Source organism: Staurois parvus, unplaced genomic scaffold (assembly GCF_062004578.1).
Source record: "Staurois parvus isolate SC_StPar_1 unplaced genomic scaffold, SC_StPar_1.0 ptg001041l, whole genome shotgun sequence".
NCBI lineage: Eukaryota > Metazoa > Chordata > Amphibia > Anura > Ranidae > Staurois > Staurois parvus.
In genome coordinates this window covers 160,533-184,254 of record NW_028318837.1, presented here as the reverse complement: position 1 = coordinate 184,254, position 23,722 = coordinate 160,533, and the positions used below count along the sequence as shown (strand labels likewise).

Below are 23,722 nucleotides of genomic sequence, written 5' to 3'. Positions count from 1 at the left end.
CAGCTGGTCCTGGGTGTGCGGGGGGGGGGGGAGATATATCTAGTCCTGGTAGTCCTGGGTGTGCGGGGGGACGGATGTACAGCTGGTCCTGGGTGTGCGGGGGGGAGGGAGATACATCTAGTTCTGGGTGTGAGGGGGGGGGGAGGATGGATGTACAGCTGGTCCTGGGTGTGCGGGGGTGGGGAGATACATCTAGTCCTGGGTGTGCGGGGGGGAACGGATGTACAGCTGGTTCTGAGTGTGCAGGGGGGAGATACATCTAGTCCTGGGTGTGCGGGGGGGGATGGATGTACAGCTGGTCCTGGGTGTGCGGGGGTGGGGAGATACATCTAGTCCTGGGTTTGCGGGGAGGGGGGGAGATACACCTAGTCCTGGGTGTGCGGGGGGGGGGATGGATGTACAGCTGGTCCTGGGTGTGCGGGGGTGGGGAGATACATCTAGTCCTGGGTGTGCGGGGGGGAACGGATGTACAGCTGGTCCTGGGTGTGCGGGGGAGGGGGGGGGGGAGATACATCTAGTCCTGGGTGTATGTGGGGGGATGGATGTACAGCTGGTCCTGGATGTGCGGGGGAGGGGGGGGAGATACATCTAGTCCTGGTAGTCCTGGGTGTGCGGGGGGACGGATGTACAGCTGGTCCTGGGTGTGCGGGGGGGAGGGAGATACATCTAGTTCTGGGTGTCAGGGGGAAAGATGTACAGCTGGTTCTGGGTGTGCGGGGGGGGGGGGAGATACATCTCGTCCTGGGTGTGCGGGGGGATGGATGTACAGCTGGTTCTGGGTGTGCGGGGGGGGGAGATACATCTAGTCCTGGGTGTCAGGGGGAAAGATGTACAGCTGGTCCTGGGTGTGCGGGGGGGGGGGGGAGATACATCTAGTCCTGGGTGTCAGGGGGATGGATGTACAGCTGGTTCTGGGTGTGCGGGGGGGGGGGGGGGGAGATACATCTAGTCCTGGGTGTGCGGGTGAGACGGATGTACAGCTGGTTCTGGGTGTGTGGGGGGGGAGAGATACATCTAGTCCTGGGTGTGCAGGGGCCCTGGGTGTGTGTGTGGGGGGGGGGCCCTACAGTTAGCCCTGGGTGTGTGGTGGGGTGGGGATATACAGCTGGCCCTAGGCATGCTGGGGTGGGGTGGGAATATACAACTGGTTCTGGCTACGCAGGGGGACACCACCATCCTTCTTAATATTCATTACTTGGTTTCACAGGGAACTTCTCTAACATTTCAGATACAAATAAAGAAGCCGACAAGGGAAGTGTTCCTCCTTTTTATGTCATGTAGAGGCAGTACAGGACAGAATACGGATTGAAGTGCCCAGAAATCCTTGTATCCCATAGAATCCAACAACAAACGTCCTCCGTACTGTACAGTCCACATGTTACAAACATTCATAGATCCCTCAAATGTACAAAATGCAATCACATGCTGTACTATACCCACAAAGAGTACCTGTCACTTCCCTTATTCCTCATGGGTCACCCTCAGTTTTCCCCTCTGAAGTCTCCACAATCATTCTGAATAAAGTTTATAGAAAGGACTTAGACACCTACAGGTCAATTTAAAAAGCAATATTGGGGAAGTATCACAAGCCCGACCATGGTGAATTCTGACCGTATTTTTGCTGAATTTGTTGATTACGTACGTCCGCCAACTCCATCTAGTGTCCATATTGTGATATTGTTCCTAAAGCACTCAAATCAGGGAAAATACAGCATTATGGCCCCTAGATGGAGCTGCCAATCACAGGCCCACGTGGAAGAAAAATATATTTGAAATATATTTTAAAAATATTCTTCCCAAATATATTGACATATATTTGAAATACTACAATATTATTCAATATATTTCATTCATATATATATATATATATATATATATATAAAATTAGAGAGAGAGAATTCGAAATATAGAATTCTATATATGTATATATATATATATATATATATTTTTTTTTTTTTTAAATATATATATATATATATAAAAAAATGCGTTTTTTATATATTAAAAAATATATGAAAACTATTTTTTGAAATACATTTTCAAATATATGTCTTTGAAAATACATTTAATCTACATTTTTTAGAATACATTTACAAATATATGTAAAAATATATGTTGGCTTTTTGTATGTTAAAAAAAAGTATACATTTTTAAAAAATATATTTTTAAATATATGCCTTTAGAAAATATATTTAAACTACATTTTTTTTAGAATAAATGTTAAAAGATATTAACATAGACCAATATATTATAAATATATGTCACATATATAATTTTGTTTTCTAAATATATTGGAAATATAGTTCTCTTCCATGGGGGTTAATAAGGAAATTACAATCAGAATTCGACACAGCTGGACAAATGCTTTTGACATTCGTCCAAAAAAATTATTTTTATAAATTGGCACCCCAGAATCTGGAACCCAACAACATGTAAAGAGGATAGACAGCGTTTCAAATCAAATTATGTGCATAAAGGCAAGTCAGTGTTTTTTGTTGGGAAGAATCTGATCCTCCGGGAGAGGATCTGCCATCGATTCTCAGGAATAGCCCACCTGCTGCTTATATTCAGACCAGCAGTTAATGGTGGTGGCAGTCCTGGATTTCAGGAAGATAGATATGCCCGTGTTCAGGGGCGGACTGACAACTCATGGGGCCCCCGGGCAATAGGGGATCATGGGGCCCCTGTGTCCTTGTCCAAACTCAAAAAAGCCTATGAAAAAGGTACCAGGGGCATCTCATGGGGCCCCCTACTGACCCCGGGCCCTCGGGCAGTGCCCGAGTTTCCAAATGGTCAGTCCGCCCCTGCCCGTGTTTCACCAAACTTTTTTTTTTAACTGATAAAGCTTCATCAATATAAGAGGTTGGCAAGCAGTAGATATTCCGATGTTGGTAAAGTCCCAGCACACCCCTCTCAGCTCACAGAGCATGCTGGGACTTGTAGTTCCACAGCCATTTACTGGCTGCCTGTCACCAGACTGTACAATGTCTGACCCTCTTCTATACATAGTTATATAATTCCGTATACACTATACATATAAAACATATATAAGCACCAACAGTGAGCGTGGTAATAGAACACAATGACAGCAAAGTGTAATGATCAGAATTCAGCAGGACCGTCAGATGGCTTCTCCTCGCCAATATCGCGGCATTCATTTCTCCTCCTCCAGGAAATGTTTCTCTTTCACACCGGTGGCGACCACGGCGAAAAATAGTTCCGGCAGGAAGGTTCGGACATAAATGGCGGCTTTGGGGATGGGATTGGCCATGAAGACTTCCTGTTTCCGCCTGCTAACCGTGCGCAAAACTTCCTCTGCCACTTCCACGGGGTGCACGCCATAGGAGAGCTTTCTGAAAAAGACTAAAACCGAGAAACATATATCAGACCGAATCATCGCTGGACATGGTCTGCATTGTATTCCAACCCCAAGAACATTCAGCGAACATCTGACACTGGGGGGAACTGACTTGGTGTTACTGACATACCCAGTGACACCAATACAGTGATCAGTGCTAATAAAAAGCACTGACACTGTACTAATGGCAGTGGGCAGGAAGGGGTTAACATGAGGGGTGATCAAAGGGTTAACTGTGTGCAGAGAGTGTATTACTGGGGGGGGGTGTATGCTTCACTGTAATCACACTGCTCTGGATGGCTGTGCTGTGCAGTGTGCCTGAGCTGACAGTAAACAAAACCGGTCTCCTCCCCGTCAGAGATCTTCAGAAATCACCGGGCGCCGGCGAGTAATTACTGGCTGGGACCCGGTGACTGACAGCTACAGCTGGTTTGCCCCCTACCCGGAAAAGCAAAATGACGTATAGTATTTCTGCTATAGGGCAGTTGGGAAGCGGTTAGAGCAGTGATCTCCAAACTGCGGCTGAGGCCGGATGTGGCCCTTTGCTTGCTTTTATCCAGCCCTCGGGGCATTATTCCTCCCACTGTCAGCATCAATGTGGCATAGTTCCTGCCATTGACAATGACAAACTGGTCCTCCCACGACACCAATGATGGGGCAGTATTTCTTCAATTGATATCATCGATGGGGCACTATTCCTCCCACTAATACCAATGATGGGGCACTATTCCTCCCACTAATACCAATGATGGGGCACTATTCCTCCCACTAATACCAATGATGGGGCACTATTCCTCCCACTGACACCAATGATGGGGCACTATTCCTCCCACTGACACCAATGATGGGGCACTATTCCTCCCACTAATACCAATGATGGGGCACTATGCCTCCCACTGATACCAATGATGGGGCACTATTCCTCCCACTGACACCAATGATGGGGCACTATTCCTCTCACTGACACCAATGATGGGGCACTATTCCTTCCACTGACACCAATGATGGGGCACTATTCCTTCCACTGACACCAATGATGGGGCACTATTCCTCCCACTGATACCAATGATGGGGCACTATTCCTCCCACTGACACCAATGATGGGGCACTATTTCTTCAATTGATATCATCGATGGGGCACTATTCCTCCCTCTGACACCAATGATGGGGCACTATTCCTCCCACTGATACCAATGATGGGGCACGATTCCTCCCACTGACACCAATGATGGGGCACTATTCCTCCCACTGACACCAATGTTGGGGCATTATTCATCCCACTGACACCAATTATGGGGCACTATTCCTCCCACTGACACCAATGGTAGGGCACTATTCCTCCCACTGACACCAATTATTGGGCACTATTCCTCCCACTGACACCAATGATTTTTTCTATTATACTCTTTGATTTTCTTTTCTATTCTCATCTTATCTATTCTAATCTATTATATTCCTAGATTGTAAGCTCCCAGGATCAGGCCCTCCTAACCCTCTTGTATTGAACTGTATTGTTACTGTATTGTCTCCCTTCATATTGTAAATCGTTGAGCAAACTGTCGGCGCTAAATAAATCCTGTATAATAATAATAATATTTCTAATTGATTCTATCCTATTCCTTTATTTTCTATCCTATTTTGTTCTGTTTTACTCTATTCTTTTTTATTCTATCCTTTTCTTTTGTATTCTGTTCTATTTTTTTCTTTTCTATTTTGTTCTTTTTTCCTCTATTCTATTCTTTTCTATACTATTCTTTGATTTTCTATTCTATTATAATATATTCTATTCTATTCTAATTGATTATGTTCTTTTCTATTTTATGACTTTATTTTTTATTCTACTTTGATATTCTATTGTTTTCTTTTCTTTGCTTTTCTAGTCTATTCTATCTTATTCTATTATTTTCTATTCCTTTATTTTCTGTTCTGTTTTATTATTTTTTTGTTTTCAAATTCAAATTTGCTTTCTAATTTGAATTTGTCTTTGAATGTGTTTTCGAATTGTTTCAAATTTGGGGCCGAATTTCGTTTCATTATTATTTCGGATTCTTCTAAACTCATTACTATTGTAATTTGGCATTCGGATACATCCAAATCTCCGAATTTCAATTTAGAATGAAACGAACTGCACATGTCTAGTATGGAAGTGTTTCTTGGTGATCGGCAGATCCTTCAGATACAATTTCTCTAACTGCAACAATACTTCCCTATGATCATGTGCTACAATCTATTAGCCCATATTTTATCACCCAGAATATCATTACACCTTGAACAAGGATACGAAGATATACCCTGGGATGCGCCTTCCTAAGAAGAAGCAAGAGGCCCCATAAGTCTCCTGCACCTCACAAGACAGGGGTGAATAGTATCTATGTTACCAGTCATTTCTGATACATTACGATCTCTTCCTGTTCTTAAAAACCACTTGCCAACTGCCTAATGGGGGCCATAGTTGGGTCAAAAGTCGGCCGATTTTCCCGGCAATGATGGGAAAATCGCCCGATCATTTTACCAATAAAAAATCCTGCAAAAAGAAGAAAAAGAAGAAGTAGAAGAAAAATAAGAAGTAGAAAAAGAAAAAGAAGAAGAAGAAAAAGAAGAAGAAAAAGAAGAAGAAGAAGAAAAAGAAGAAGAAAAAAAAAGAAGAAAATAAGAAGAAAAAGAAGAAGAGAAAAAAAGAAGGAGAAGAAGAGGAAGAAGAAACAGAAACAGAAAAAGAAGCAGAAGTAGAAAAAGAAAAGAAAAGAAGAAGAAAAATAATAAGAAGAAAATAAGAAGAAGAAGAAAAAAAAGAAGAAGAGGAAGAAGAAAAAAAAGAAGATGAAAAAAAAGAAGAGGAAGAAAAATAAGAAAAAGAAAAAGAAGGAGAAAAAGAAGAAGAAGCAGAAGAAGAAGAAGAAGAAAAAGAAGAATTCCAGTCCGCTATTATATTTTATATGAAAAGGTCCGAAATGGATACAAATGGATACATTGTTGCAACCGCAATACTTTCATGTAAAATATAATAGCGAAGCTCTCTGCAGGGACAGAAGTAATTATGGAGTTAAATGCCGGCCGTAGACAGGACGAAAATCGGCCGATTTTTTTACCGTTGGTGGTAACGTCGGCCGATCGAACGGCCGATTTTTCTTTTTTTAAAAAAAAAAAAAATGGCCGGTTTTCGACCCGTCTATGGCCTACATAACTGGGAAAATATGTCATTACTTTGACGTTTAATACCGGGGTTATGACTGCAGCTAGATGCCATAACCCCAGTATTCGGAAGTAAAGATAAAAGTGAGCACTAGATGGAAAAGCTGCTATGCGCCAATAAGTACCAAACAACTTAAAAAAAGAACATATAAAAGAATCAAAAAAAAGAATCAAAGTGGATTTATGAATTGGACACTTTTTATCCCAAAGGACATAATGTTGAGTTTGATATCAACAGTTTTATCGATAACAGTTGACTTTGGTTGATTATTTGTATGTGCTATTAATTGTTAGTTTTTTACATTTCTATATATTATTATCTGATGGGCTTGTTATTTTATGTTGCTATTTGTGTGATTGCACATAATTATGCTTGATACCTCTACGCTTTTATCAAGTATTTTAATATTTATTATTAATCTGTGGATACAATGCAACCTTGTGTCTACTTTGGTTTTTAATAACATTTTTATACATTATTGTCTAATTACACATTATGTGTACATCATGTTGTGGTTCTTGGTCATTGCGAATATATGTTTAATCATGTTTATATGGATATTGTTTATTCTTATTTTTATGTCTATCCATTTTTTGAATTTTATTTGTATAATTTTTGTAATTTGTGTAATTGCATTTATTGTATATTTATACTGGAGACATATTATTTTAACTTAATGTTTTAACAGATTATGGTATATGGATGTGCATCTATATACATGCGTTTATAACATTCAGTTAGGTGTTCTCATTGCATTTCTTGTGTGTTGTTTCCAGCCCTGTATGTATTGACAAACAGCCGCTCACTGCTGATTATATACCCACTGCACAGCTGTGTTTGTCTCTGGCATCGTAGTTGTTGGTAATGCAGACCACAACAAAATGGCGCTGGACTAAGATGCGGACATCATAGCGATGTCTGCTTTGCGCATGCGCAGGGACGCCGGCAAAATGGCGGACGCGCTTATACGATTGCCAGATACTACATATACAGGGTTTGGAGTAGATGTCTGGTTAGCTGACACACTCCCTATGAATATGTGCACATGGCACGAAACGCGTCAGGGTAAGAGCAGCATATCCCAGACATTATACCACCGCATGGAGCGGTGGTTATCTTTATGCAAATTTATGGTCAGTCTATTTATGCAGTCCTTGTCTATCTATTTTTTGGATCAATAAATCTTTATTTTAAACGGTATCACACCATCCTGGCTTTTTTCTTGGGACCCTGCTGAGTTTAATACTTGCAGAGTCTCTTAGGGGACAGCTGAGGGGTGTCCTAGTGTGGCAACACACGATTCATAAGAGGATTCTTTGGATGGACTGCTGTGCTTAGATGATGACCAGATCCGTTTATGAGATAACTGCGTATGGATATCGGGATACCATCTATATGCATATTTGAATTATGCATCTGGTGAGTGCATGATTCAGTTACTCTGATCACCGGAAGACGCACGTTTTTTCAGTCACCATTTGATGTTTAAAGGACTATCATTATTCTTATGCACAGTTTTTGGCACTTTGTCACCATTTTATATGTATATGGTTTAATTATATTGTGTTCTAGCGCTGCGCCCTTCTCTTTTATATAACCCCAGTATTCATATTTTTCTCAGTTAAAAGTGATCCAAGTGACAGATTTGCCGGTAGTTTTCGGGCTTACCTGGACAATCAGTAGCTCCGAGAACTGATCCGGAGCTGACATAGAGATGAATGAAGGAAAGATGGCCTCCATGCATCTCTATGGCCTAGGAGGACTGAAGCGACGTCATGCCGCCATGAGAACATGCAAACATGCAGGTAGTGCTGTGGGTGGGGTTTGAATGAATGACCCTAGTGCTTCTACGCGGAAGTGCTAATCACTTAGCCACTTTGTTACAGAAAAGGTATTTTGTCTTACATTTCCAAATGGAGGCCTCCCAGTTCCCAGGCTCTGGCTGGACGTGGTACGAGCGGATGAAGGTGGGGCTCACAGTGCTGACAAACACATCGAACTCTTCCACTTCTGCACGGAGACAGTCAAAGAATCCTTGGATTGCGTGCTTAGAAGCGGCATCTGCACAGGGATACAAAATGGTTAGGTATACCTGGAACAGGGGCACTAAATAGACACTGATATCAATAATATACTCCTATACTCCTCACTGCATTATAATCAACAGCAGCACAGAGTATTTCAGGAGAGGACAGTTATAGAGGAAGGAGCGGAGTCCTCCAGCAGTGCAGAGTATTTCAGGAGAGGAGAGTTATAGAGGAAGGAGCGGAGTCCTCCAGCAGTGCAGAGTATTTCAGGAGAGGAGAGTCATAGAGGAATGAGCGGAGTCCTCCAGCAGATTAGAGTATTTCAGGAGAGGAGAGTTATAGAGGAAGGAGCGGAGTCCTCCAGCAGCGCAGAGTATTTCAGGAGAGGAGAGTTATAGAGGAAGGAGCGGAGTCCTCCAGCAGAGCAGAGTATTTCAGGAGAGGAGAGTTACAGAGGAAGGATCGGAGTCCTCCAGCAGTGCAGAGTATTTCAGGAGAGGAGAGTCATAGAGGAAGGAGCGGAGTCCTCCAGCAGAGCAGAGTATTTCAGGAGAGGAGAGTTATAGAGGAAGGAGCGGAGTCCCCCAGCAGTGCAGAGTATTTCAGGAGAGGAGAGTTATAGAGGAAGGAGCGGAGTCCTCCAGCAGTGCAGAGTATTTCAGGAGAGGAGAGTTATAGAGGAAGGAGCGGAGCCCTCCAGCAGAGCAGAGTATTTCAGGAGAGGAGAGTTATAGAGGAAGGAGCGGAGTCCCCCAGCAGAGCAGAGTATTTCAGGAGAGGAGAGTTATAGAGAAAAAAGAGGAGTCCTCCAGCAGAGCAGAATATTTCAGGAGAGGAGAGTTATAGAGGAAGGAGCGGAGTCCTCCAGCAGAGCAGAGTATTTCAGGAGAGGAGAGTTATAGAGTAAGGAGTGGAGTCCTCCGGCAGAGCAGAGTATTTCAGGAGAGGAGAGTTATAGAGGAAGGAGCGGAGTCCTCCAGCAGAGCAGAGTATTTCAGGAGAGGAGAGTTATAGAGGAAAAAGAGGAGTCCTCCAGCAGAGCAGAATATTTCAGGAGAGGAGAGTTATAGAGGAAGGAGCGGAGTCCTCCAGCAGAGCAGAGTATTTCAGGAGAGGAGAGTTATAGAGGAAGGAGCAGAGTCCTCCAGCAGCGCAGAGTATTTCATGAGAGGAGAACTAAAGAGGAAGGAGCAGAGTCCTCCAGCAATGCAGAGTATTTCAGAAGAGGAGAGTTATAGAGGAAGGAGCGGAGTCCTCCAGCAGAGCAGAGTATTTCAGGAGAGGAGAGTTATAGAGGAAGGAGCGGAGTCCCCCAGCAGCGCATAGTATTTCAGGAGAGGAGAGTTATAGAGGAAGGAGCAGAGTCCTCCAGCAATGCAGAGTATTTCAGGAGAGGAGAGTTATAGAGGAAGGAGCGGAGTCCTCCAGCAGAGCAGAGTATTTCAGGAGAGGAGAGTTATAGAGGAAGGAGCGGAGTCCTCCAGCAGAGCAGAGTATTTCAGGAGAGGAGAGTTATAGAGGAAGGAGAGGAGTCCCCCCAGCAGAGCAGAGTATTTCAGGAGAGGAGAGTTATAGAGGAAGGAGCGGAGTCCTCCGGCAGCGCAGAGTATTTCAGGAGAGGAGAGTTATAGAGGAAGGAGAGGAGTCCTCCGGCAGCGCAGAGTATTTCAACAGAGGGGAGTTCTTATATTTTCATACTTCTAGTCCATCAAACTTTACTCCAGTAATACTCACATGCGGCCCGGAATGGAACTCCCAGTTTCCCCTGTATATTGTTCACTAGGACAATCTGACCGGTTCTTCTGGAAATCATATGTGGCAGAATTGCTGAGTACGATAAGAAAGTTTAATAAGTCGGAATAAATTTCCAATCATTTCAACCATATGAATCAAAATCAAAAATTAACAAAAATCAAAACACAGTCAGTCTGACCTTTGATTAAGGTGATGGGGCCGAAATAATTGGCATCCATGATTTTCTTGTCCAGCTCCAACGTCACACTCTGCGCCGGCCCCTTGATCTTCATACTGGCATTATTGATTAATACGTCTACACAGCCATAACAGTCCAGAATCTCCTTACCGATCGCCTCGATTTCATCGACCTCACTAATGTCCAGGAGAACCAGCTTGGGCGTGAAGGTCTGACAGACACATATTGAAAGTCAAGTTTAAAAGTTTAGAATAACAACCAGCTTGTTTATTGTGTGAAAGCACTGATGCCACGCAGGGGCGGACTGACAACTCATGGGGCCCCCGGGCAAAAGGGGATCATGGGGCCCCTGTGTCCTTGCCCAAACTCAAAAAAGCCTATGAAAAAGGTACCAGGGGCATCTCATGGAGCCCGCTACTGCCCCCGGGCCCTTGGGCAGTGCCCGGGTTTCCAAATGGTCAGTCCGCCCCTGATGCCACGGTGAACTTCAGACAGTTCAGGTGGAATCCTCCACCGGCCCGGAACCAATTATTAATTGGCAATGGAAGACCATAAATAAAGTCCAGTGCATTAAGGATTTTATTTGTTGTTTTACAGTATAATAAAATAAGAACAATGTTTATAAACATTGTTTCTCATATGTTACATATTGTTTCTTTTTTGTTACACATTGGGTGGTTACATAGGAAAGGTGGTGCTTGATTAATGTTAAACTGCATGTATGTTTTTTTTTCCATAGTTACATTGGCCCAGATACTGTATGTATGCATACACTATATTGCCAAAAGTATTGGGCCTGCCCTCCAAATCATTGGATTCAGGTGTTCCAATCCCCTCCATGGACACAGGTGTATAAAATCAAGCCCCTAGGCATGCAGACTGCTTCTACAAACATTTGTGAAAGAATGGGTCGCTCTCAGGAGCTCAGTGACTCCAAGCGTGGTCCCGTGATAGGTTGTCACCTGTGCAATAAGTCCATCCGTGACATTTCCTGGCTACTAAATATTCCACGCTCAACTGTTAGTGGGATTATAACAAAGTGGAAGCAACTGGGAACAACAGCAACTCAGCCACCAAGTGGTAGGCCACGTCACATGACAGAGAGGGGTCAGCGCATACTGAAGCGCACAGTGCGCAGAAGTCGCCAACTTTCTGCAGAGTCAATAGCTAAAGACCTCCAAACTTGGTGTGGCCTTCAGATGAGCACAACAACAGTGCATAGAGAGCTTCATGGAATGGGTTTCCATGGCCGAGCAGCTGCATCCAAGCCTTACATCACCAAGTGCAATGCAAAGCGTCGTATGCCATGGTGTAAAGCATGCCGCCACTGCACTCTAGAGCAATGGAAACGTGTTCTCTGGAGTAACCAACCATGCTCTCTGTCTGACAATCCGGTGGATCTGTCTGAGTTTGGCAAGTAAGAACGATACTTGCCTAACTGCACTGTGCCAAGTGTAAAGCTTGGTGGAGGGGGGATTAAGGTGTGGGGTTGTTTTTCAGGGGTTAGGCTTGGCCCCCTAGTTCCCATGAAGGGAGCTCTTAAGGCATCAGCATACCAAGACATTTTGGACAATTTCATGCTCCCAACTTTGTGGGAACAGTTTGGGGATGTCTCCTTCCTGTTCCAACATGACTGCACACCAGTGCACAAAGCAAGGTCCATAAAGACATGGAGGAGCCAGTTTGGGGTGGAGAAACTTGACTGACCTGCACAGAGTCCTGACCTCAACCCCATAGAACACCTTTGGGATGAATTAGAGCAGAGACTGTGAGCCAGGCCTCCTCCCCCGACATCAGTGCCTGACCTCACAAATGTGCTTCTGGAAGAATGGTCCAACCTTCCCATAGACACCCTCCTAAACCTTGTGGACGGCCTTCCCAGAAGAGTCTAAGACTGGGGGGCCATTAAAGCTCATGTGCGTGGAAAGGCAGGCCGACCAATACGTTTGGCAATATGTTGTATTTCATACTAGCTGAACCGCTGCGGGGGCGGAGAATCACTGTAATAGTCACCACTACCACAATGATCCTCGCTGTCCTCCTTGTCCAGTGCCAAGCAGCTGCCCACCTGCATAGTGGACACAGGAGGTTGCTCACTCAGCACGGGTTGCCATGCAGAGACCACCTTGTAATTTTCACAATAAATGAAAGGAATTCTCTGATCGGACTAGGAGAAGATCATGACAACACTGCCTGCCTCTTTGGAAGAAGACAGCAAGAATCACTGTAGTCATGGTGGCTACTACAGTGATTCTCCTCTTCCACAGGAATAGGCCAGTTATGAAATATGTGTCTTATATTGGCCCAGGCTGGGAAAATGTAATTATGTGAAAAAAAATCATACGTGCAATTCAATTCAATTCAATTCAAGTGACTGGCCTCAGGTGATACACAGAGATGGAACAAATCCACCTACATATGTTGTACCTGTTTATCTGCTGCTATTTTCCCCTACATCCATCCAAAGTGCAGAATATACACAGAATCTCTCAGCTCTGAAAAGGAGGGGGCGGGGAGCTGAAGTTATGTCAGTGAGGAGAGCTCTGAGAGCTAATTGGAGAGAAGGGGCACACCCCCCTCCACACAGCACACAGGAACAGAGCTGAGGCTGTCAATCTGCCGAAGGTCCCTCCTACTGTCACCATTTCTCTCTTGGTGTCAGGAAAACTTGTCAGAAGTGACTCATGCTAATAGCAGAGGAATGAAGTAGCAGTCACAAATTAAACTTAGTTCTCTGGACTGAGACAAGTACACACTATAGAGAACCTCCATTGCTAGTATAGTGTCTGCACGGATCAATATCTTTGATCAGATCAGCACTATACTAGCGTTCACATTAGTATAGCGTCCCCAAAAACGCAGCGTTAGCGGGATCAGCCCCGGCACCTGCCACCACCTGCGTTTAGCTCCTCTGCTTACCCCCCCCCTTCTCCCCCTGCAAGTGCAGTGTCAGTAGGTCACTGTCACTTGATACATTGCACACAAAACTGCAGTGTTCGCAGAATCAGGCCTGATCTCTGTTAGCACTTGTCGGTAAATTTTGATGACTCTCATATGCAACAGAGTGCCAGTACTAGTGCCACGCTACCTTTTGGTGAACTGGCGAGCACCGGCGGTCTAGTACATCTTGGTCTTTCACATACCTCTTAGATTGTAAGCTCCCAGGATCAGGGCCCTCCTAACCCTCTTGTATTGAACTGCATTGTTGCTGTATTGTCTCCTGTTATACTGTAAAGCGCTGAGCAAACTGTTGACGCTATATAAATCCTGTATAATAATAATAATATGCTTTGCACATATTTCATGTCTGAGGTTTACAGCAACTTTAAGGCTCCATTCACACTAGTGGTTTTTTTTTAGCTCAAAAAATGCTGGATAAAAAACATTGGTAGTAGCGATTTTTAGTGGCGTTCTGAAGCATTTAGGAGCATTTGCGTTTTATTAGCATTTTTACAGTTTAGAAAAACGTGACTTCCGATCGCCGCACAGTCTCGCCCTGACACGTTGCGGATCCCTATGACTAAGTCGGAAGTGACGAAACGTGTCAGGGCGAGCCTGTGCGGCGACCGGATGTGACGTTCAGGGCCGGAATCGGAAGTGACGTGGGAGCGCCATTGTTTGGGAATCGGCGGTGGTGAGAGAAATGCTTGATACCCACCATCTTACAACATCACACTGCAGTATTTATAGGCGATTTTTTTTTCAGATGTTTTGTAAGTGGCTGTCCACTTTCAAGCAATTAAAGGTGTAATTTGTACTGCACCATTGGGGTTATTCTTTCTTTGTTGTTTCATGACGACTATTCCTGAGAGAGAAGAGTAAGGAGAAGGATGGTGATATTTATATTGGTATACCTCCTTATCAGGGGCGGACTGACAACTCATGGGGCCCCTGGGCAATAGGGGATCATGGGGCCCCTGTGTTCCTGCACAAACTCAAAAAAGCCTATGAAAAAGGTACCAGGGGCATCTCATGGGGCCCCCTACTGACCCCGGGCTCTCGGGCAGTGCCCGAGTTTCCAAATGGTCAGTCCGCCCCTGCTCCTTATTATTTGAAATCTGTGAAGTGGTGTGAGCTGATCATGGGAATGAGAGGCATGGAGTCCTGAGAAAAACAGAGAGGAGTGAAATAATACTGATATTGACCTACTTCCTTCCCATCTAGAAATTTCAAAAAGCGATCAAAAATTGGACCCCCCCCCACGATGTATGAGCATTATGTGCCACCAAACCCCCCCCCCCTGAAAAAAAAACAAATTGAGCACTAATCTGCATGTTTACCCCCTAATTATAAATTTACCCTCCTCCCAGTACAAATCTGCCCCCCTAATGAAATCCCGCCTCCCAGCACAAATCTTTGCCCCCCCTCATCCCCCCAGCTCAAATACTAACTCTCCACATATGCCCCAGCAAATATCCCCCCCCCAAAAAAAAAAATTCTCCTCCTTGCACAAATCCTCTACCCCTCAAATCTCCCCTCCAAGCGCAAATCATCTCTCCCACTGCAAATCCCCCCCGCCAGTGGTTTAGACTGTGCTGGTTTTGCACTGCCCTAAGCAACACAAAAATTGGACTCCCCCTCCCCCCCTCTCCCTGCACGCAGGGAGAGCCTGATATTGACCAACAACCTTGCCCAAGAGAGTCTTTCACTAACACGCATCCCCCCTCGGCATGAGAGAGAAAGACACACGCCTTCACAGCTCTGGACATACCCAGGAACGAGAGACGGGCTATGCATACACCATCGAGCAGCCTGAGGTCTCCCTCAGTTCCCACCTGGTCCCTTCTTCCAGGGGGCAGTGCTGCCCCCTGGAAAATGCCGCCCTAGGCAAATGCCTTGTTTACAACCACTTTAATAGTAAATATGGGTGAGGGGCGCCATGCGATTATGGCACTTATAAAACCACTTCTTACCACACTCGGATCAGCGACACTTATCAAGGCATCATGCAATGCTTCCAGCTTCTCCCATGTTTTCCCACAGAGGACCAGCCGGGCCCCAGCTGCATGGAACACCCTGGAGCATTCTGGAAAACAATTTCCACAAGTAAGCAAAACATTCCACCATTAATAAAATGCAGAGGTGTAACTAGAGCCTTCAGGGCCCCAGGGCAAGAAATAATGAAGAGCACTCTATGACACATTAGTCCCAGGACCCTTTCCTCTGGTCCCAGGCATGCTGGGACTTACACTGCTCAAAAAAATGAAAGAAACACTTTGAAAACCCATCAGATCTCAATGGGGAAGAATCTCCTACTAGATCTCTATACTGTCAAGGACGGGGTAATATGTTAGGAACGTAAGGATGCCCCATCATTTGATGGAAATGAAAATTATTGACCTACAGAGGACTGAATTCAAAGACACCCCAAAAATCAAAGTGGCAAAATGATCCAGCAGGGGAGTCCATTTGGCTGAAATGTCATTGCAGCAACTCAGAATGGTCCTCAGTCGTTTGTATGGCCCCCACGTGCTTGTATGCATGCCTGACAACGTTGGGGCATACTCCTCATGAGACCACGGATAGTGTCCTGGGGTATTTCCTCCCAGAACTGGACCAGGGCATCACTGAGCTCCTGGACAGTCTGAGGTGCAACCTGGTGGTGTCAGATGGACCAAAACATGATATCCTAGAGGTGTTCTATTGGATTTAGGTCAGGCAAGCCTGGGGGCCATTCAATGGTATCAATTCCTTCATCCTCCAGGAACTGCCTGCATTTTCTCCCCACATGAGGCCGAGCATTGTCGTGCACCAGGAGGAACCCAAGACCACTATAGGGGCACTCATGTAGGCTTCCTCCTGAGCCGACTCCGTGTTCCGATTGACACACAGGACTTGGCCCCCGCTGTCTCCTCACTGGCTGCACCAGCTTAGGTCTGACAATAGGTCCAAGGATTTCATCCCGATACCTAATGGCAGTCAGGGTGCCATTGTCTAGCCTGTAGAGGTCTGTGTGCCCCTCTATGGATATGCCTCCCCAGACCATCACTGACCCACCACCAGAATGGTCATGCTGAACCATGTTACAGGCAGCAGAACGTTCTCCACGGCTTCTCCAGACCCTTTCACGTCTGTCACGTGTGCTCAGGGTGAACTTGCTCTCATCTGTGAAAAGCACAGGGTGCCAGTGGCGGAGCTGCCAATTCTGATGTTCAATGGAAAATGCCAATTGAGCTCTACAGTGCCGGGCATTGAGCACAGGGGCCACTAGAGGATGTTGGGCCCTCAGGCCACCCCCATGATCTGTTTCTGATTGTTTGACCTGCTGGAGGTCATTCTGTAGGGCTCTGGCAGTGCTCATCCTGTTCCTCCTTGCACAAAGGAGCAGATACCGGTCCTGCTGATGGGTTAAGGAACTTCTACGACCCTGTCCAGCTATCCTAGAGGAACTGCCTGTCTCCTGGAATCTCCTCCATGCTCTTGAGACTGTGCTGGGAGACACAGCAAACCTTCTGGCAATGGCACGTATTGATGTGCCATCCTGGAGGAGTTGGTCTGCCTGTGCAACCTCTGTAGGGTCCAGGTAATGTCTCATGCTACCAGTAGTGACACTGACCCTAGCCAAATACAAAACTAGTGAAAAACAGTCAGAAAATATGAGAAGGGAAAAAAATGTCAGTGGCCTCCACTTGTAAAACCATTCCTGTTTTGAGGGTCGTCTCATTGTTGCCCATCTAGTGCACCTGTTGTTAATTTCATTACCACCAAAGCAGCTGAAACTGATTAACAACCCCCACTGCTAGTTACCTGACCAGATCAACATCCCAGGAGTTTCACTGACTTCATGCTAGACTCTGATTAAAAAGTCTTCCTTTCATTTTTTAGAGTAGTGTATTCTTGCAGTCACTGACACAAATGTTGGGTACTATTGTACTGCGACTTCTTTATAATGCATACTAGCACATTACATTACCTTGCAGGGAGTTTTGGGAGACGTACTCCCTTCTTCAGAGCTCTGAAGAAGGGAGTACGTCTCCCGAAACGCGTTAGTCTACCTTAATAGGGTTCTACCGTTACTTTGGACCGTCACCACTGACTCTTTATCTCGGTTTTAATCCCCTTTGGTTTGTGAGTATGCACTTTTATGCTTTTAAATAAACCTTAGATTGTACGCCCTTTGAGGGTTAGGGACCTTAGATTGTACACCCCTTGAGGGTTAGGGACCGATGTGAATATATATATATGTGTAAAGTGCTGCGTAAAATTGACGGCGATATAAATAAATGAACTCGCGTTTCTTGACAGTAATGCATGAAGAGAGTGCGCCCTGTTTTTGCTTTTCTTCACACCCACCAGCACCTAACTTGTACCTGCCCAGCACCCCATTGACGAATCATGAAGCGGCAAGGCAGAATGCCCGCCCATATTCTATCCTGACGCAGCCCCCGCCCTGTCTCACTTCTCTCTCTCTATAGTTGACAAACTCCGCCCACCACCTGTAGAACCGGAGCACTGTCCCTAGAATATAATATGGGCGGAGATTCCTTGCCACTTCCTGATTTGTTAAAAGTCGTTTTGGGGCGGTGTTCTAGTTCTAGAGTTGGTGGGCGGGGTTTGTTGGCTACGGTGAGAGAAAAGCAAGACAGGAAGCCAATAGAGTGAATGTTGGGGGCAAGTTAGCCACTACATGGGGCACCATATATGCACCCTATTTGTTCAATCAGGCCATGCTTGTCCCCCCCAACACCCAACTCTGCCTCCCCCACTTTCATTGTAGCTGGCAAACCCCGCCCACAACCCTTAGTAGCTGTTTGCTATGGGGGCACTCATGCGGGCTTACTCCCAAGCCGACTCCATGTGCCCATTGACACACAGGCAGCAGGCAATGGCTTCTGCTGCTGCCACTCTGTGTATGCCCCATCATTGGTATCAGTGTACAAAATAGTGTCGCTTTGTTGGTATCAGTCAGAGGAATAGTGCCCCAAGGGCCGGATAAAGGCTAGCAAAGGGCCACATCTGGCCCTTGGGCCGCAGTCTGGAGACCCCTGGTGTATACAGTATACTGGAATTTACGCAGTTATGACGCTAGTGATGCCAGTGATCAATGACTTATAGTGAGGCTGTGATAGTGTGGTGGGCAATCTGGCACTAACAGACCCTCGTGGGGAGGTACACTAACTGACATCAATAGTGAATAGAAATACTGCTACAAGGCGGTTTGGGTGTGCAAAATCACGTATACATATGTGATTTTGCAGTTCCAGGTAGGGGGCAAGCACCCTACCCATGCCACCATTTGCGGCCTCAGCTGTCAATCACCGGGTCCTGACTGGCGATTGCCGAGTATCTCAGATGGGGGAGAGACCCGTGTATAAACAACACAGATCTCTCCCCTGTTAGCTCCTGCATGCTGCTTTGTATGGCTCTGCACAGCAGAGCCATACAAAGCAGTGTGCTTGCAGTGGAAAGCACTCACAAAGCATACTGTGAAACAGCACGCAGTTAACCTTTTGATCGCCCTACATGTTAACCTTTTCCTGCTCAGTGGCATTAGTACAGTGTCAGTGCTTTTTATTAGCACTGACCACTGTATTGGTGTCACTGGGGATCAGTGACACCAAGTCAGTCCCCCTCAGTGTCAGAATGCCCGCTGCAGTCCCGCTATAAGTTGCTGATCGCCGCCATTACTAGTAATTGAAAAAAAAAATCCAGTATACATACCACCATTTGTAAACGCTATAACTATAAGTTTGGTGTGACCGGGGTGTCAGGAGCCCTCAGTACTGATGCAAACAGTGGGCTGGCTCTTGGGAGGAGTTATACAAATATCAAAATGCCTTGTTGGGTACGTGTCAGTCTGCAGCAGTGCTGGATTTGCATCCAGACCACCCTAGCGGCAGGCCAAGGACAGTCAGGCTGGGGAGAAAAGAGTTAGATGATGCTGGACATCACCCAGCCATGAAATGAGGCACGCTCTACATGATTTGCTGCAGCTTCTAATGCACATTGTGAGAAGCTAACAGTGTGCAGTGAAATCAGAGTAAGCCATTTCAGTGTCAATTTCCCATAGATGCTCCAGGGAGTGAGAGAAAATCTCTACAAAGTGACAACTTTCTGACATCTGAAAAATATTTGATTTCCTATCAGTGATTGTAACAAAAAAAGACAGTGAATCATCCACAGACAGCAATCAAGGCCTGACAGAGGCTCTTATCATCCACAGACAGAGGCTCTTATCATCCACAGACAGAGGCTCTGATCATCCACAGATAGAGGCTCTGCTCATCCACAGACAGAGGCTCTGATCATCCACAGATAGAGGCTCTGCTCATCCACAGACAGATGCTCTGATCATCCACAGACAGATGCTCTGATCATCCACAGACAGAGGCTCTGCTCATCCACAGACAGAGGCTCTGATCATCCACAGACAGAGGCTCTGATCATCCACAGACAGAGGCTCTGCTCATCCACAGACAGAGGCTCTGCTCATCCACAGACAGAGGCTCTGATCATCCACAGATAGAGGCTCTGATCATCCACAGATAGAGGCTCCGCTCATCCACAGACAGAGGCTCTGATCATCCACAGATAGAGGCTCCGATCATCCACAGATAGAGGCTCCGATCATCCACAGATAGATGCTCCGATAATCCACAGATAGAGGCTCTGCTCATCCACAGATAGAGGCTCTGATCATCCACAGCAATCAAGGCCTGACAGAGGCTCTTATCATCCACAGACAGAGGCTCTTATCATCCACAGACAGATACTCTGCTCATCCACAGATAAAGACTCTGATCATCCACAGACAGAGGCTCTTATCATCCACAGACAGAGGCTCTGATATCCACAGACAGAGGCTCTTATCATCCACAGACAGAGGCTCTGATATGCACAGATAGAGGCTCTGATCATCCACAGATAGAGGCTCTGATCATCCACAGACAGAGGCTCTGATCATCCACAGATAGAGGCTCTGATCATCCACAGACAGAGGCTCTGATCATCCACAGATAGAGGCTCTGATCATCCACAGATAGAGGCTCTGATCATCCACAGACAGAGGCTCTGATCATCCACAGATAGAGGCTCTGATCATCCACAGATAGAGGCTCCGATCATCCACAGATAGAGGCTCCGCTCATCCACAGATAGAGGCTCCGATCATCCACAGATAGAGGCTCCGATCATCCACAGATAGAGGCTCCGATCATCCACAGATAGAGGCTCCGATCATCCACAGATAGATGCTCCGATAATCCAGAGGCTCTGCTCATCCACAGATAGAGGCTCCGATCATCCACAGATAGATGCTCCGATAATCCACAGATAGAGGCTCTGCTCATCCACAGATAGAGGCTCTGATCATCCACATTCCATTCAAGAAAATAGTGTTGGTGTTACATACACTTTAGGCCATGATGAAGGTGGGCCTGGACTGGCCACCTAGCAGTGTTGGCATTTGACAGAGGAGGCGGTGGAGAATTTCTGAGTTGGTGTATGCTGAAGGCTCTATGCTGATATCTATTCTAAAATCATGTTTTCTTTTATCATTTAATTTATCATTTGGAATTCTTAGAACTGTAATATTCAGAACTAACTGACACTGGACGACAGATATAGAACAATAATATAAATACTATAAAAAATAAAAATAAATAAAAATTATAGGACAAAAAAAAAAGCGGAGACTCACCTTTCCCCAGTCCTGATATGGCATCCGTAATGACAACCACTTTATTCTTCAATGCTGACCGCGACATCAGCCGCACAACCTCCCGGTATATATAGATAATTCCGCTGATTCCCAGGAGGAGCAACGGCAACATCAGAAATGTGAGGAACCCCATATTTACCTTTACAGGAAAAGAAACATAGATGATAAATAGATAATCTGAAAGATAGATAGATAGATAGATAGATAGATAGATAGATAGATAGATGATAGATAGATAGATAGATAGATAGATAGATAGATAGATAGATAGATAGATAAGGGATAGATAGATAGATAGATAGATAGATAGATAGATAGATAGATAGATAGATAAGGGATAGATAGATAGATAGATAGATAGATAGATAGATAGATAGATAAGGGATAGATAGATAGATAGATAGATAGATAGATAAGGGATAGATAGATAGATAGATAGATAGATAGATAGATAGATAGATAGATTGATAAGGGATAGATAGATAGATAGATAGATAGATAGATAGATAGATAGATAACGGATAGATGGATAGATAGATAGATAGATAGATAGATAGATAGATAGATAGATAGATAATAGAGATAGATAGATAGATAGATAGATAGATAGATAGATAGATAGATAGATAGATAATAGATAGATAGATAGATAGATAGATAGATAGATAGATAGATAGATAAGGGATAGATAGATAGATTGATAAGGGATAGATAGATAGATAGATAGATAGATAGATAGATAGATAACGGATAGATAGATAGATAGATTGATAAGGGATAGATAGATAGATAGATAGATAGATAGATAGATAGATAGATAATAGAGATAGATAGATAGATAGATAGATAGATAGATAGATAGATAGATAGATAGATAGATAGATAGATAGATAATAGAGATAGATAGATAGATAGATAGATAGATAGATAGATAGATAGATAGATAGATAGATTGATAAGGGATAGATAGATAGATAGATAACGGATAGATGGATAGATAGATAGATAGATAGATAGATAGATAGATAGATAGATAGATAATAGAGATAGATAGATAGATAGATAGATAGATAGATAGATAGATAGATAGATAGATAGATAGATAGATAACGGATAGATAGATAGATAGATAGATAACGGATAGATAGATAGATAGATAGATAGATAGATAATAGATAGATAGATAGATAGATAGATAGATAGATAGATAGATAGATAGATAGAGAGATAATAGATAGATAGATAGATAGATAGATAGATAGATAATAGATAGATAGATAGATAGATAGATAGATAGATAGATAGATAGATAGATAGATAGATATTGCCTCCCCCCTCTAATTTGCAGACATTATTATAATAGAAGTAGTATAACTGATCCAGTTACAGAACTCCCCCCCCCCAGTAGAAATGCCCCCCCCCCCCCACACACAGACAATACACTCTCAGTCGGTGAGCTGGGCGTACTCACGTGCAGATCTATACTAATTCTCTGCGGAAGGTTGGGAAATGTCCGGAGGATCGGAGTCGCTCGGTGCCCTCCAGGGTGTCAGCAGCTCTCACAGGGATATTAATAGAGCTCAGCTGTGGGAAAGAAGTAAATTTGGCCCCTGAGTCTCATCCAGACAGAGGGACACGGCCGGGTCAAGTTTCAAATGACTTTGTGCAGCTCTGCCTTGTCCCCTTCCCTGTGTGTCCCCAGGATTCCTTCCACAGACCCGGCAATAGAAATCATTAGCTTTTGACTTCAATTACAGGAACCAAATTGGGGGTTCAGTGGGATTTCCACCTTCAGATGATCGAACCTTTAGTGTGAGAGGACATATATTATAACCAGGGTTTTTTTTCAGCGGGAATGCGGAGGAACACAGTTCCGGCACCTCCAGTACTGAATGGATGTAATGGCAATGGGTGCTGGAGGATCTATTGTTGCTGGGTGTTGTATTGTTACTGAACGGGATTTTTTTATTTTGCGGTCTATTATTGCTGGGGAGGTCTATTGATGCTGGTGGCGGAATATATTGTTGATAGGGGTCAGCTGTGGCCGGAATGGGATCTACTGTTAAGGGAGGGGGATCTATTGTTTATTGTTGCTGGCTGCTGGAGAGTCTATTGATGCTGGCTGCTGGGAGATCTGTTGTAGCTGCAGGTTGATATATTGTTTCTGGGGTGGTATTTTGTTTTGGGGGTCAATCATTGCTGGAGGAATCTATTGTTTCTTGGGGGGGGTATTTTGCTACTGGCTGCAGGGGATCTATTTTTCTGCTTTTCTTGTTATCATTAGGAGAGTCCATTGACGCTAGCTGCTGATAAATTTGTTGTAGCTGCTGGGGGGGTCTGTTGTTGCTGGGGTGGTCTTTTGTTTTGAGAGTCCATTGTTGATGGAGGAATCTATTGTTGCTGGGGAGTCCATTGCTGCTGGTTGGGGGAGATCTATTTTTCTGCTTTTCTTGTTATCATTAACAAATTCCATACAAATTATTTAGCACCACAAAATACTTGGCTCTGTATTCTCTAAAAGGAGAGGTACTAGGGGTGGGTAGGGGGTGGA

At 44.7% G+C, this 23,722-nt stretch overlaps 1 protein-coding gene across 1 annotated transcript; it reads right to left on the bottom strand.

The window, feature by feature from the left end:
• Positions 1–1,251: 1,251 nt before the first annotated feature.
• DHRS7C (dehydrogenase/reductase 7C) lies at positions 1,252–22,792 on the bottom strand. The gene is made up of 7 exons (XM_089657909.1): positions 22,643–22,792; positions 21,151–21,310; positions 15,425–15,537; positions 10,512–10,722; positions 10,313–10,405; positions 8,457–8,612; positions 1,252–3,363 (listed from the first exon to the last, which is right to left on the bottom strand). The coding sequence occupies exons 2-7, from the start codon at positions 21,302–21,304 to the stop codon at positions 3,155–3,157; spliced, it is 936 nt and encodes a 311-aa protein (XP_089514035.1). The 5' UTR covers positions 21,305–21,310; positions 22,643–22,792; the 3' UTR covers positions 1,252–3,154.
• Positions 22,793–23,722: the final 930 nt, after the last annotated feature.

Coding starts and splice junctions, on each gene's coding strand:
- DHRS7C (XM_089657909.1), bottom strand. CDS start 21,304: ATGGGGTTCCTCACATTTCTGATGTTGCCGTTGCTCCTCCTGGGAATC. Junction 10,723..15,424: donor GTGTCGCTGATCCGAGTGTG/GTAAGAAGTGGT, acceptor TGTGTCTGTCAG/ACCTTCACGCCCAAGCTGGT. Junction 8,613..10,312: donor AGTTCCATTCCGGGCCGCAT/GTGAGTATTACT, acceptor ATCCCTGTGCAG/ATGCCGCTTCTAAGCACGCA.